We start from the raw sequence: 12440 nt of genomic DNA on the forward strand, positions 1-12440 counted from the left end.
ATGAGGATTTGCCAAATTCCTTGTGTGAAATTTAATAGTGCTAATACTGCTTCAAGAAATGTGCAATTCGATTTAAGAAATGTCCACACGCCCATGTTTGCCTCGCAGTAACGTAGGAACCCTGTTATTAGTCAATTGGCAGATTGCTAACCAGGGGTAATAATCCCTTCAAAAAATTAAATAATAATAATTTGGTCACTCAATCCGCGACTGTTTGGGGGGGCGCTGCTGTGCGCAATTGGCTGCCGCGTTTTGCTCACAGTCGATTATACAGTCAATTCACTTTACAGTATATTCTGTGAAGCGCTTTGAGACGTCTTAATAACATGCTAAGCGACGCTATATCAAATGCAAAGATTATTATGTTCTGTGGCTCTGCACAATTTGCCCTTTTATAGGGCAAAACCTTTGATACATCAAATACGTGAAAGCTCTTGCATCAAATGCAACGACGATTATTAATCGTTCTGCTACAGCCATTAACGGAACAGTCAAGTCAATGAACTGAATTGTCCAGAGGGCTGGCTATTACCCCGGTAGCATCTGAGCTGCTCCCCCGTGTGAAGGGTGCTGTATCAGTGCAAGTTGTTGTCATTGTTTTCCCTGCAGAGATGTATCTTGGAATCATATAGCGCAGAAGGAGGCCATTCGGCTCATCGTGCCTATGCCGGCTCTTTGAAACAGCTACCCAACTCGTCCCACTCCGCCCGCTCTTACCCCATAGCCCTGCACATTTTTCCTTTTCAAATACCTATCCAACTCTGTCTTGAAAGCTATTAAAAATATAGACCCCATCTGGAGACTGCGTTCAGTTTTGGGCATCGCACCTCAGGAATGATATGTTGGCCTTTGAGGGGGTGCAGCGCAGATTCACCAGAATGATACCAGGGATTAAAGGGGTAAATTGTGAGGACCAGTTGCATAAACTAGGTCTCTATTCCCTTGAGTTTAGAAGGTTGAGGTGTGACCTGATTCAGGTGTTTTAAAATAATAAAGGGATTTGATAGGGATTTGATAAAGGGGATATTTAGGAGCAAAATCAGGAGGCAGTTTTTTACACAAAGGAGAGTGGAAATCTGGAACTCCCTCCCCCAAAAGGCTGTGGATTGTGGTGGGACCCATTAAAGATTTTCAAGACTGAGGTGGATAGATGTTTTGTTAGGTCAGGGTATCAAGGGATATGGGGTAAAGGGCGGATAATTGGAGTTGAGTTACAGATAATGGCTGATCATGGCTAATAGAATGACGGAATAGGCTAGGAGGGGGGTTGAATGGCCTCCTCCTGTTCTTATTTATTCATATAAATACATAACACTCACGACAGGGTGTCGTTCCTCTCACTGCAAGTGGCTGTTGCAGCCAAGCGCACAACAGTGTTCAAAAGGGAATAGGATAAATATTGGAAGAAAAGTAGCACTAGAGGGTTTGGGCAAAGAACAGGCAATCGAAATAACTCTAATGGAGGAGCTTTCATTACCGCAGGTCCTGATGGGGTGAAGAGTGCTGTAATTGTTATTACTCTGTTAGTGTTTTGCTTTTAAGCAGCTTCTGCCAGTAGGGCAGTGTGTGTGGGGCTGGGAGTACAGCACGGAATAATAAAGGAACGAATTGAGTTAACATCGGTTGGCTAGATGCCACGGTCTCTTAATGCGATGAACAAAATTGATCTGCTCGGGATGGCACAGGAAGCTTTCAAAAGCAGATCTGTGAATAATCGAGGGCCAAATCACTGAGGAAGGTGGAGCTCAACACTGCAAAAGTGCAATCACTTAGCCTGTGAGTGATACCAGGATGGATACAGTGCTCTTAGCTTCCACAGAGCTTTGACAGCATGAAATATGAATCTCTTTTTTGTCTCTCCCTGTATTTAATTTGCTTTTCAATGCCTTCGTAGGAACATAGTGTTTCTGTGAAATCTGTCTTTCGCCCACAAAATATTCAGTCTTTATGGTATATTCTGAGAAGCGGCTTTGAGACGTCTCAGCGACGTGATCAGGCGCCGTATCAAATGCAAGAATTATTAAGGATTATTTATAGAAACAAGAGTAGGCCATTCAGCCCCTCGACCCTGTTCTTTAAGATCATGGCTGATCTGTACCTCAAAATACCTCATCACCTCGAGGGTGTGTTATTTTTCCCCCAAAGCTGTCTTTGCCCTCCTCCTCTGAGTGTAACTGGTTAAACAGTGCTGGTGCCCCACTTGTCAACAGTAAAACTCTCATCAGTCTGATCTGCATCAGTCGGTCATTCGATCCACGACTGTTTGAGAGTCACTGCTGTGTGCAATTATCTGCCCAAAAATATACAGTCAATTCACTTTACAGTATGTTCTGTGAAGCGCTTTGAGACGTCTCAATGATGTGATAAGGCGCTATTGCAATGGAAGGATTAATATTATTATTATTCCAGTTGTGTGCAGTGGATGAAATTCTCCCCTAACCCTAAGCCTTTACCTCCCGAGAGAGTTGACACGCAATCCCCCTCCAGTAGCGCTCAGTAACCCTAACCTTAACCCTAACCTGTTTACACCCTTGAAGTGATGGAGGCATTGGAAAAGCAAATTAAATACAGAGACACAGAAGAGGTTCATAGTTCACGTCCATTGGGAATCTGCAGAGGATTCGGATCCGAGCTAAGGGAGGAGATATTCAGTAGGAGGCATTGGAAATCTGTTTACCCTCACACATTGGAGAGCCTGTCCTCTAGTGTATAACATTGAAAGCTAATTAGCACCTTCCTGGCGCTAAGAAGAGGAATAACAAGATGGTTACAGAAGATGAGTCAGCAATGAGTTTTGGGCGGAGGGGGGGAGAGGGGGAATGAGGCAATAGCAATCTGGTTCAAAGAGCATATGTGATATTCAGACGCTGAAACACAAGACAAATCCCCACAGTGATTCTCAATCTTGCTGGTTATTTTCTCCCACAGTGAACCTCTGTGCAATGGGGCACTGTTTATTTATACGTGAGTACACACACACGCACACAGCTCAACTAATGAAATATTCAGAGCTTATCTCTGGGCCACCCAGAGATAAGAACAGATCATTGCTCTGCCACCCGCAATGATCTGTTCTTTCCACCTAAAGCCGTCCCCGGGACTGAGATCGAATTAGAATTAGAAGCGCAGAGCTCTCAAACAGGCAATGAGCGAGCGAGTGAGCGAGAGCTTCTCTCTCTCAGTGGGCACAATTGACTGCCGCGTTTCGCCCACAAAATACACAGTCAATCAACTTCACAGTATATTCAGGTGATTTCCCCTCCCGCTACTGCCGACTTTATGTCACGTACCATGTTTGCCAATTTTTCTCCTTTCACTCCCCTCTTCGCAGCGGTTCGGGATCTTTTTTTTTCCCTCCTACAGTAAATCCTGTTCCATTACGATTCTTCCAGCCCCACCCTCAATTGCAGCGTAGCGGTTAGAACCCTCGCCTCGCAAGCGAGCGGACCCGGGTTTGATTCCCAGGCGGGGCAAAACCTTAGGCAAGTTTCCTGACTCCGTGCACCTCTGTTTGCCCAGCAGTAAGTAGGAAGCCAGATGTTAGCCGATCGCTTTCCAGTGTAATAATCTCTCCCAGCGACAAAATATTGTCACTCAATCCACGACTGTTTGTGGGACGCAATTGGCTGCCACATTTGCCCACAAAACATACGGTCAATTCACTTTAAAGTATATTCTGTGAAGGGCTTTGAGACGACTCAACAATGTGACAAGGAGTTGTCTCAACTGAGACAAGATGACGAGGACAATTGTCGCCCCTCCCAACGCTGCCCGGGCTGAGATGAGCTAAGAGGGAGAGCAGGGAATCGGGTTAGAGTAGAGAGCTCCAGTGGGGGAGCGAGCCCCAGCACAGACATGACGGGGAGAGAGAGAGAGAGAGAGAGCAGGGAATGGGGTTAGAGTAGAGAGCTCCAGTGGGGGAGCGACCCCCGGCACAGACATCTAGGATGCAGTAGTCCAGAGTCGACAAACACGGAGGCTGTTTCGGTTGGAGGCGAGGACTGCAGCAGACGTGCAGTGAGTGGGTAACGCTTGACCTTGAGAGGATAATAATAATTGCAGTTATTTTCCTCTCGTCGGCCCTTGCTGATGCATAAAAGTGTTTTATAAAAAAAATAAAATCATTTTTTAAAATCTATTACGCCCAGTGCTACAACATCAGTGGGAGCAAGCTACGGGTGGGAGGATATAACGGGGGTGGCTCGAGAGCCAGGCTAGAAGCATTCAGGTGCTGTGCAGTAGACCACTCAGCCTGTCCTGGGTCAAACTGGAGGAGGCACTCAATTATACGATGCTTTCATTGAGGAAGTTGCACTGTGAATACGAATCGTCCTCGCTTTTGCCCTGCCCGGGAATCGAACTTGGGCCCTCTCGCTGGTGAGGCGAGCGGGCTAAGAATAATAATAATAATAATCTTTGCAAATCATGTAGCTCCTTATTACGTCTTCGAGACACGACAAGGCGGAAAAGTGGAATTCTGACCTATCAAACTCATTATCCTTTTGTTTGGGGCTGACGTGCTGAGGGTGCGCGTGGAGGAGGTGATGAATGGGGGAGAGTAGGACCTTTGGGATATTTTTGGCCCCCAGAACGACTGTGGAGTAGAAATTGGTTTGGGCCTGTGAAGGGGAGAGGTGGGGGTGGGGGATAAGGTGTGAAGGTGCTCGAGCCACAGCTGGCGGTAATAGAGGGCTGACGTTTGAGACCGGCCAGTGTTCTCGTCTGTTTGAGGATCGCACAGAATCTTATTCCTTAACGCTCGTATATCAAGACAGTAATGTCATTACACCTCTGACTCTGGAACTCAATCCAGCCGCTTTTCCAGGCTGATTGAATCAGGGACTGGACATGGACGTGTGTTGGATATCGTCTTCCTAAGATTCTTCTTTGCTGAGAAACGTGGGCTCACAATTCGTTTCGAGAGTAAAAAATAGATAGATCTCTGCTAGAAAATAATATCTCAGGATACAGTGTATAGTTTGGGACACGACGTGTCAAGCAGCTGCCAGGATGGTGGAAGGTGAACCAGATGGGCTTTAAGTCTTCTTTTGCCAGCAAATTCTTATGTTCTAACTAATGGTGCTTTTTCTCTCTCTCTCTCTCTCTCTTCCCCAGGGAAAGCCGTACATCTTTGACCGAGTATTTCCAACCAACACCACGCAGGATCAAGTCTACAATACCTGTGCCAAGCAGATTGTGCTAGGTAAACGCTCGTCTCGGTATTTGCCGTCAAGTGTGGTAGGAGCGTGGGAACAGCGGTAATAGTAATTATAGTAATAATCCTTGCGTTTGATCTCGCGCCTTATCACGTCACCGAGACATCGCAAAGCATTTCAGAGCTCTCTTTGCTGCAAAGTGGCAACGACAGGATTTGTTAAGTGAACGCAGCAGCCAATTTGCACACAGCAATATCCCACAATCAACCACGAAGTCAGTGGCCGATGTTTTTTTGTCCTGCCTTTTCTCCACCTTCCCTGACGCCCTTACGAGCCACGTTTATCTACTTCGTGGAATCGTACAGCACAGAAGGAGGCCATTCGACCCATCGTTTGAAAGAGCTACCCAACGAGTCCCACTCCCCCGCTCAGACACCATAGCCCTGCAAATGTTTCCTTTTCAAGTACCTATCCAATTCCCTATTGACACTATCAAATCCGCTTCCACCAGCCTTTCAGGCAGTGCATTCCAGATCGTAACGACTCTGTGGGTAACTTTTTTTCCCTTCTGAAGCAGTCCTACAGACTGTGCCCTAATGCGCGACTGTGTACTGTTCTGCTCCTGGTGTTCACCCGACTGACCGAGGTCTTCGCTGAGTTCTTTCTACTCCACAGATGTCCTGGGCGGCTACAATGGAACAATCTTTGCTTATGGACAGACCTCATCTGGCAAAACCCACACCATGGAGGTAAGTGTGGGGCAGCCCAGGGGGGTTGGGGGTAGGGGCAGGCTTCACAAGCAGTGCCTTTTTTTGTTCCAAGCCACGCACAGCCAGAGTCTACAAGCACTGTGTTAATCATAATAATGATAATTAATAATAATAATCCTTGTATTTGATATAGCGCCTTATCACATCTTCGAGACGTCTCAAAGCGCTTCACGGAATAGACTGTCAAGTGAATTGACTGTATGTTTTGTGGGCGAAACGTGGCAGCCAATTATTATTATTATTATCTGTGGGAATGTCGCCCCAGGACACCATGAGAAACTTCGCTTTTCCAACAGTGTCGCGAGATCTTTAGTATCCTCCTGAACAGGACACAGATGGGACCTCAGGTGTAACGTCTTATCCAAAACCTGGCGTCAGGTTTGAGCCCCAACTGCCCTTCTTCCACCACATCCAAGTCTCTGACCAAGCCCGCTTTCCTCCCCCTCCATCACATTGTCCGCCTCCGACCATAGCTGAGCCCCAACACAACCGAAACCCCTTAATTATGTTCCTAACATTACGTTCCTCTTTCAGGGCAAGCTGCACGACTCTCAGCTGATGGGAATCATCCCCCGGATCGCCAACGACATCTTCAGCCACATCTACTCGATGGACGAGAACCTGGAATTCCATATCAAGGTAGGCAATGGCTGGGAAAAGCAGCCGGATAATCCGGACAAAAACAATCGCACGGCCGGGCGGTTGAGGTTTTTGATGGATGTAGGCGTCAAAACAACAATAAGTTGCATTTACCCTCACGCAGAGCAGCGTCCCAGAGCACTTGACAGTGGCACGGTCGAATAGGAAGGTCTTCAGGTGTGACCTGAAGATGAGGAAGGAAGGGGGCAAGGCGGAGGATAGAGGGGGAGCGTTCCAGAGCTTCAGGGCGGAGAGGCTGAAAATGCAAGCTCCTCGTCTGTGCAAAGGCAGCTCCAAGTGCCTCAGACCAGAAAGCCAGAAGTTTCACATCCCAGTCAATGATCCCTGTTGGATCCTCTTAAGATTGGGAGGAAATTGGCGAGGATTCGAGTGGGGAAATGGACACGGGTTGAGGATAGGATGAGGATGGGCCCTGATAGTGGAGAGAGGGTTGGTTGGTGGGACACTACTGGTGGGATTAGCCCTCGCTCTATCGTTCTTTCTCCACTATCTGCTTTTTCTCTCCGTTTCCCTCCAGGTCTCCTACTTTGAAATCTATCTGGATAAGATCCGGGACCTGTTGGATGGTAGGTATTGTACACGGCCACAAGCCGCAGAAGCAACAACTTGCACTTGTGCAGCGCCTTTCACACAGGAGAGCACCTTAGAACGCTTCAACTGGAGGCGGGGTGCGAGACCCGTGTGTGGGGGGGAAGGGAGAGGTAGATAGTCCGAAGCGCAGTGGAAGAGCGAGGGAGGGAGCGAGGCGGAAGGATTTAGAGAGAGAGTTCAATAGTACAGTTGACCTCAGGCCATTTGTCCCGTTGTTAGTTCTTGAAGAGAGATCTCCGTGCAGTCCCACCTTAAGTCCTTTGCAAACTCGCACTGTGGTGTCTGTCTCTATTGGCATTTGATGCCCAGCGGAAGCTTCATCTGAGTTATTTTTCTGTGGCTCTTGGGGTACAGAGTTCAACAGGCTAAAGAAACTCACACTGAAACGCTCCTAGGCCTGAAATAATTAATAATAATAATAATAATAATAATCCTTGCATTTGATAGAGCGCTTTTCATGTCTTCTCGACGTCTCAAAGCTTCACAGAATGCGCTGTAAAGTGAATTGACCGCATATTTGTGGGCGAAACGCGGCAGCCAATTGCGCACAGCGGTGTCCCACAAACAGTCGTGGATTTAAAATGACCAATTTATTAGTGTTTTGTTTTTTTGGAGGGATTATTATGAGGCGTGTGGAGTAAGGAAACTTGCCCAAGGTTTTTAACCCAGGTCTCTTGCTTGCAAGGCGAGTTCCCCAGTCTCGGCCTGCGAAACCACCGTGTCTTGGATTTAAGACTTAACGCCCTTAAAATGCACAGGCAATTCACTTTACAGTATATTCTGTGAAGCGCTTTGAGACGTCTCGAAGACGTGATAATCAAATGGAAGGATTATTATATATTTATATTTAAGGAGGCCTGGAATTCTGTGGAATTCTTACACAGTGTTTAGTCTTTTCGTTTGAGAGACTTTTTTTTTATCTCTACCTTGAAGCGCTTCACGGAATATATCGTAAACTGGAGTGACTGTATTTTGTACTCACACTTTTTCTTTCCTAGTGGCCAAGACCAATCTGTCTGTGCACGAGGACAAGAACAGAGTTCCATTTGTAAAGGTGAGATGGGCTGAATGTAAATCTGGTTCCTGTTACATATGCACTGTCGGTCACTCAGACTTCACTCTGAGCCGGGGAGGAAGCAGGAGTGTGGACGCATAGTGTAGAGGGAGCTTTACTGTGTCTCTAACCCTGACCTGGGAGTGTGGACTGACGCACAGTGTAGAGGGAAGCTTTACTGTGTCTCTAACCTGTCACTGACACTGCAAGTGTTGGATGTTGCTCTGTTCTGTCCCTCAGTGAGTTTCTCTTGGTTTCAGGGCTGTACTGAGCGCTTTGTCTCGAGCCCGGAGGAGGTGATGGACGTCATCGACGAGGGAAAGTCAAACCGGCACGTGGCGGTCACAAGTACGTAGCCAGCAGTCGGCCAGTAGCTTCCCCCTTTGCACCACCACCAACAACAACTTGCATTTACGCAGCGCCCCCTCACGCAGGGTAGCAGTTCAGAGCGCTTGCCAGTGGCGGAGCATGACACAGAGCCGGGGGGAGTTGACAGTAGGCACAGTCGAAGAGGTACGTACGTCATCGGGTGTGAGGCGACGAGGCAGAGGGATCGAGGGAGAGGGTTCCACAGTTTACCTGCCGGGCCAGTGATGGGGCGCCTCTTTGTGCCCGAGCTGTGTGATTGGATAATTGACTGATTGCCGTTCCCCCCCCCCGCGCCCCCATTTTCCCGCTCAGATATGAATGAACACAGCTCCCGGAGTCACAGCATCTTCCTGATCAACATCAAGCAGGAGAACATGGAGACCGAGCAGAAACTGAGCGGGAAACTGTACCTGGTGGATCTGGCTGGAAGTGAGAAGGTACCTGGGGTTGGGGTGGGGGGGGTCAGAGCGCTCTCTCTCTCTCTCTCTCTCTCTCTCTCTCTCTCTCACCTACTCTCGTTCTCTCTCGTCAATGTCGTGAGTCGGAGCTGTCCCTCTCTCTCCCTCCCTCTCTCTCCCTCCCTCCCTCTCTCTCCCTCCCTCTCTCTTCCTCTCTCTCTCTCTCTACCTCTCTCTCTCTCTCTCTCATCAATGACCAGCAAACAACAACAACAAATTACATTTACGCAGCGCCTTTCACATCGGGAGGACATCCCAAGACCAGGGCTCAGGGGTCAGAGCTCTCTCTCTTTCTCTCTCTCTCTCTCTCTTTCTCTCTCTCTCTTTCTCATCTCATCAATCACCAGGGTTCAGATATGAAATGTCTCCACAACAACAAGAGCACATTACATTACATTTGCACAGGGCCTTTCAATGGTGAGGCGGGCAGGGCGTGGGGACATGGAGCAGGCCAGAGGCCACTGAGGGGAGGTGAGGGGGCTGACCCGCCATTGGTGTCACGACAGCTGTTGTCTCCTTCCCGACAAAGGTCAGCAAAACCGGGGCCGAAGGATCTGTACTGGATGAGGCCAAGAACATCAACAAGTCTCTGTCCTCTCTGGGGAACGTTATATCTGCCTTGGCCGAGGGCACAGTAAGTATTCTGCACTGCCTGGACGCTGGATCCTCGATCCACATTTCCCTCCGCCGCCCCAGTGTGGCGTCCCCCACCCACCCCCCCCCGTGCCTTCCTCCCCCACCCCCACCAGGCGACGGGTGCCGTGCAAGTTGAAACCCAGTTGTTAATCGATGGGCGGATCGCTTTCCGGGGGTAAAAATCACTTCGCCCCCCCAAAAAAAAATCCCTTCGTTAAAAATAAATCGCGGTCACTCAACCCAAAGCAGTTTGCGGGACGCTGCTGTGAGAAATTTGCTGCCGCGTTTCGCCCACTTGAAGTCACTCCACTTCGCAGTATATTCTGTGAAGGGCTTTGAGACGTCTCGATGATGTGCTGAGGCGCAGTATCAAATGCAAGGGTTATCGTTATTTTTATTATTGATCATTTCCACGGTCCTGTCTTTTCCAGAAAACCCACGTTCCCTATCGGGACAGCAAGATGACCCGGATTCTCCAGGATTCCCTGGGCGGCAACTGCAGGACGACCATCATCATCTGCTGCTCTCCCTCCAGCTACAACGATGCCGAGACCAAAACCACCCTCATGTTCGGGCAGAGGTACTTCACGTGTTTACATACACAGTAAAGCTCCCTCTACACTGCGCGTCCGTCCACACTCCCAGGTCAGGGTTTAGAGACACAATAAAGCTCCTCTACACTGTGCGTCCACACTCCCAGGTCAGGGTTAGAGACACAGTAAAGCTCCTCTACACTGTGTGTCCACACTCCCAGGTCAGGGTTATAGACACAGTAAAGCTCCTCTACACTGTGTGTCCACACTCCCAGGTCAGGGTTAGAGACACAGTAAAGCTCCCTCTACACTGTGAGTCCGAGTTACAGGACTGCTGCACTGTCCCAGTGGTGAAGAGTGGTCCTGGAGTGTATTAGGAGCAGCACTGGTATGTGTATATGGTAAATAAAAGCCCCGTTAAACTCAAGCCCACTTTGCCGTCTCCTCGAGCCGCTTGGCGGGTGGGAGGGTGTCTGCCAGGCCATTGAATCGCGGTGGGACGTCCCTGCCATTGACTGTGATCCTGGTTTCAGGGCGAAGACCATCAGGAATACGGCCTCTGTGAACCTGGAGCTGACGGCCGAGGAGTGGAAGAAGAAATACGAGAAGGAGAAAAGCAAGAACAAGACGCTGAAGGAGTCAATCCGCCGACTGGAGACCGAGCTCAACCGGTGGCGGAACGGTGAGCACGGGGAGGCATGGGGGAGGGGAGGGAGGGGAGAGCTGGGGGGACGGGGGGAGAAGGGGGGGGTGTGGGGGTGGGACGACGACGGTGCCTTGGTCTCGGGGAGGGAGGGGAAATAATAATAATAATCTGCATTTGATATAGCCCCTTATCACGTCTTCAAGACATCTCAAAGCGCTTCCCAGCATATGCTGTAAAGTGTAGTGACCGTGTATTTTGTACCTGGTGGACCCCGCCCTCCTCCCTCGCCCCGCCCGCCTCCCTCTCCCCTCGCTTTGAGACGTCTCGAAGATGTGATGAGGCTCTATATCAAATGCAAGGATTATTATTATCATTACGGTGGCAATGAGCCATCGAATGGGGTTGGACTCTATCCCTCACCGCTGACAGAGGATCCCTTTTGTGTGTGTGTGTGTTTGTGTGTGTGGGGGCCGGGGGGCGCGCAGGAGAGAATGTTCCGGAAACCGAGCAGCTGCCTGAGGAGAAGGAGGAGGTGCTGTGTGAGATCACACCCGTCACCGACAACGACTCGTCCATCGTCATCCACATCTCGGAGGAGGAACGGCAGAAATATGAGGAGGAGATCCGCAAACTCTACAAACAGCTGGATGATAAGGTGGGAGGGCAGCACCTGGCGGGGCCCCCTCTTGCCCCCCTCTCCCGGCTCGTTGGCATTGCCCGTCTCCCCGCGCCTCCTCACACAGACACCCCGCTCCCCCCCCCCGTCCTCACCTATTATTGGCCAATGGATCTGTCAGTCAAGCCAATGTCCCGCCTTAAAAGGTACTGACCAACCCTTTGCCCACCTCTTTTCCCTGCCCCCCCACTCCCTTGCCCCACCTCTTTTCCCTGAACCTCCTCCGTTGCCCCAACTCTCTTCCCTGTCCCGCCTCTTGCCTTACCCCTCTTGTCCACCTCTCTGCCCCGCCTTCTTGCCCTGCGCCCCCCAGCTGTGGGTGTGGGGGGACGGGTGGGCACTGCGGGGGTGGGTGCCGTTGGAGTGGGTGCTGTGGGTGGGGGTGGGTGCCGTGGGTCGGGGCTGTACTGACTCCCCTCTGTCCCCCAGGATGATGAGATTACCCAGCACAGCCAGATGGTGGAGAAGATGAAGGAGCAGATGATGGATCAGGACGAGGTGAGGCCCAACCACAACTCTGAGCAGTGAATCTATCCGAGGGCATTAATGGCAGTGCCCCCACACACGCTGCACTGACCAGGCGCCATCCCTGTGCCCTGCCCCTTCCTTCCCCATCTCCAGGTCACGCCCGAAGACCTTCCCCTGCGACCGTGCCTTCGGCTCAGCATCGTGTTCCGTCACTGTCAAGCGCTCCGGGACGCTATCCTGCTCGAGGGGCGCTATGTAAACACTTGTTGTTGTTGTTGTTAACGTGTGTTGGTCAGTTCCAAGCTCCCGATGTTCCACCTGTTGGGAATCTTGCAACGAACAACATCGCTCCACAGAGCAGCTTTTAATCCTTTGATTGGGATGGAATTGGAACATAGAAACAGGAGTAGGCCATTCAGCCCC

General features: G+C 50.0%; 1 protein-coding gene across 1 annotated transcript in view; it reads left to right on the plus strand.

The window, feature by feature from the left end:
* The window catches only part of kif5ab (kinesin family member 5A, b), a 38164-nt gene that overhangs the window by 6015 nt on the left and 19709 nt on the right, over positions 1–12440 (plus strand). The window contains exons 2-13 of the mRNA XM_042344338.1: positions 5116–5203; positions 5832–5905; positions 6461–6565; positions 7104–7152; positions 8176–8231; positions 8492–8579; positions 8913–9037; positions 9588–9692; positions 10126–10274; positions 10761–10909; positions 11359–11528; positions 11979–12047. Coding sequence (XP_042200272.1) covers positions 5116–5203; positions 5832–5905; positions 6461–6565; positions 7104–7152; positions 8176–8231; positions 8492–8579; positions 8913–9037; positions 9588–9692; positions 10126–10274; positions 10761–10909; positions 11359–11528; positions 11979–12047 — 1227 coding nt within the window. The remainder of the gene's footprint in view (positions 1–5115; positions 5204–5831; positions 5906–6460; positions 6566–7103; positions 7153–8175; positions 8232–8491; positions 8580–8912; positions 9038–9587; positions 9693–10125; positions 10275–10760; positions 10910–11358; positions 11529–11978; positions 12048–12440) is intronic.

The sequence above is a fragment of the Callorhinchus milii genome, unplaced genomic scaffold, assembly GCF_018977255.1.
Source record: "Callorhinchus milii isolate IMCB2004 unplaced genomic scaffold, IMCB_Cmil_1.0 Scaffold27, whole genome shotgun sequence".
Lineage (NCBI taxonomy): Eukaryota > Metazoa > Chordata > Chondrichthyes > Chimaeriformes > Callorhinchidae > Callorhinchus > Callorhinchus milii.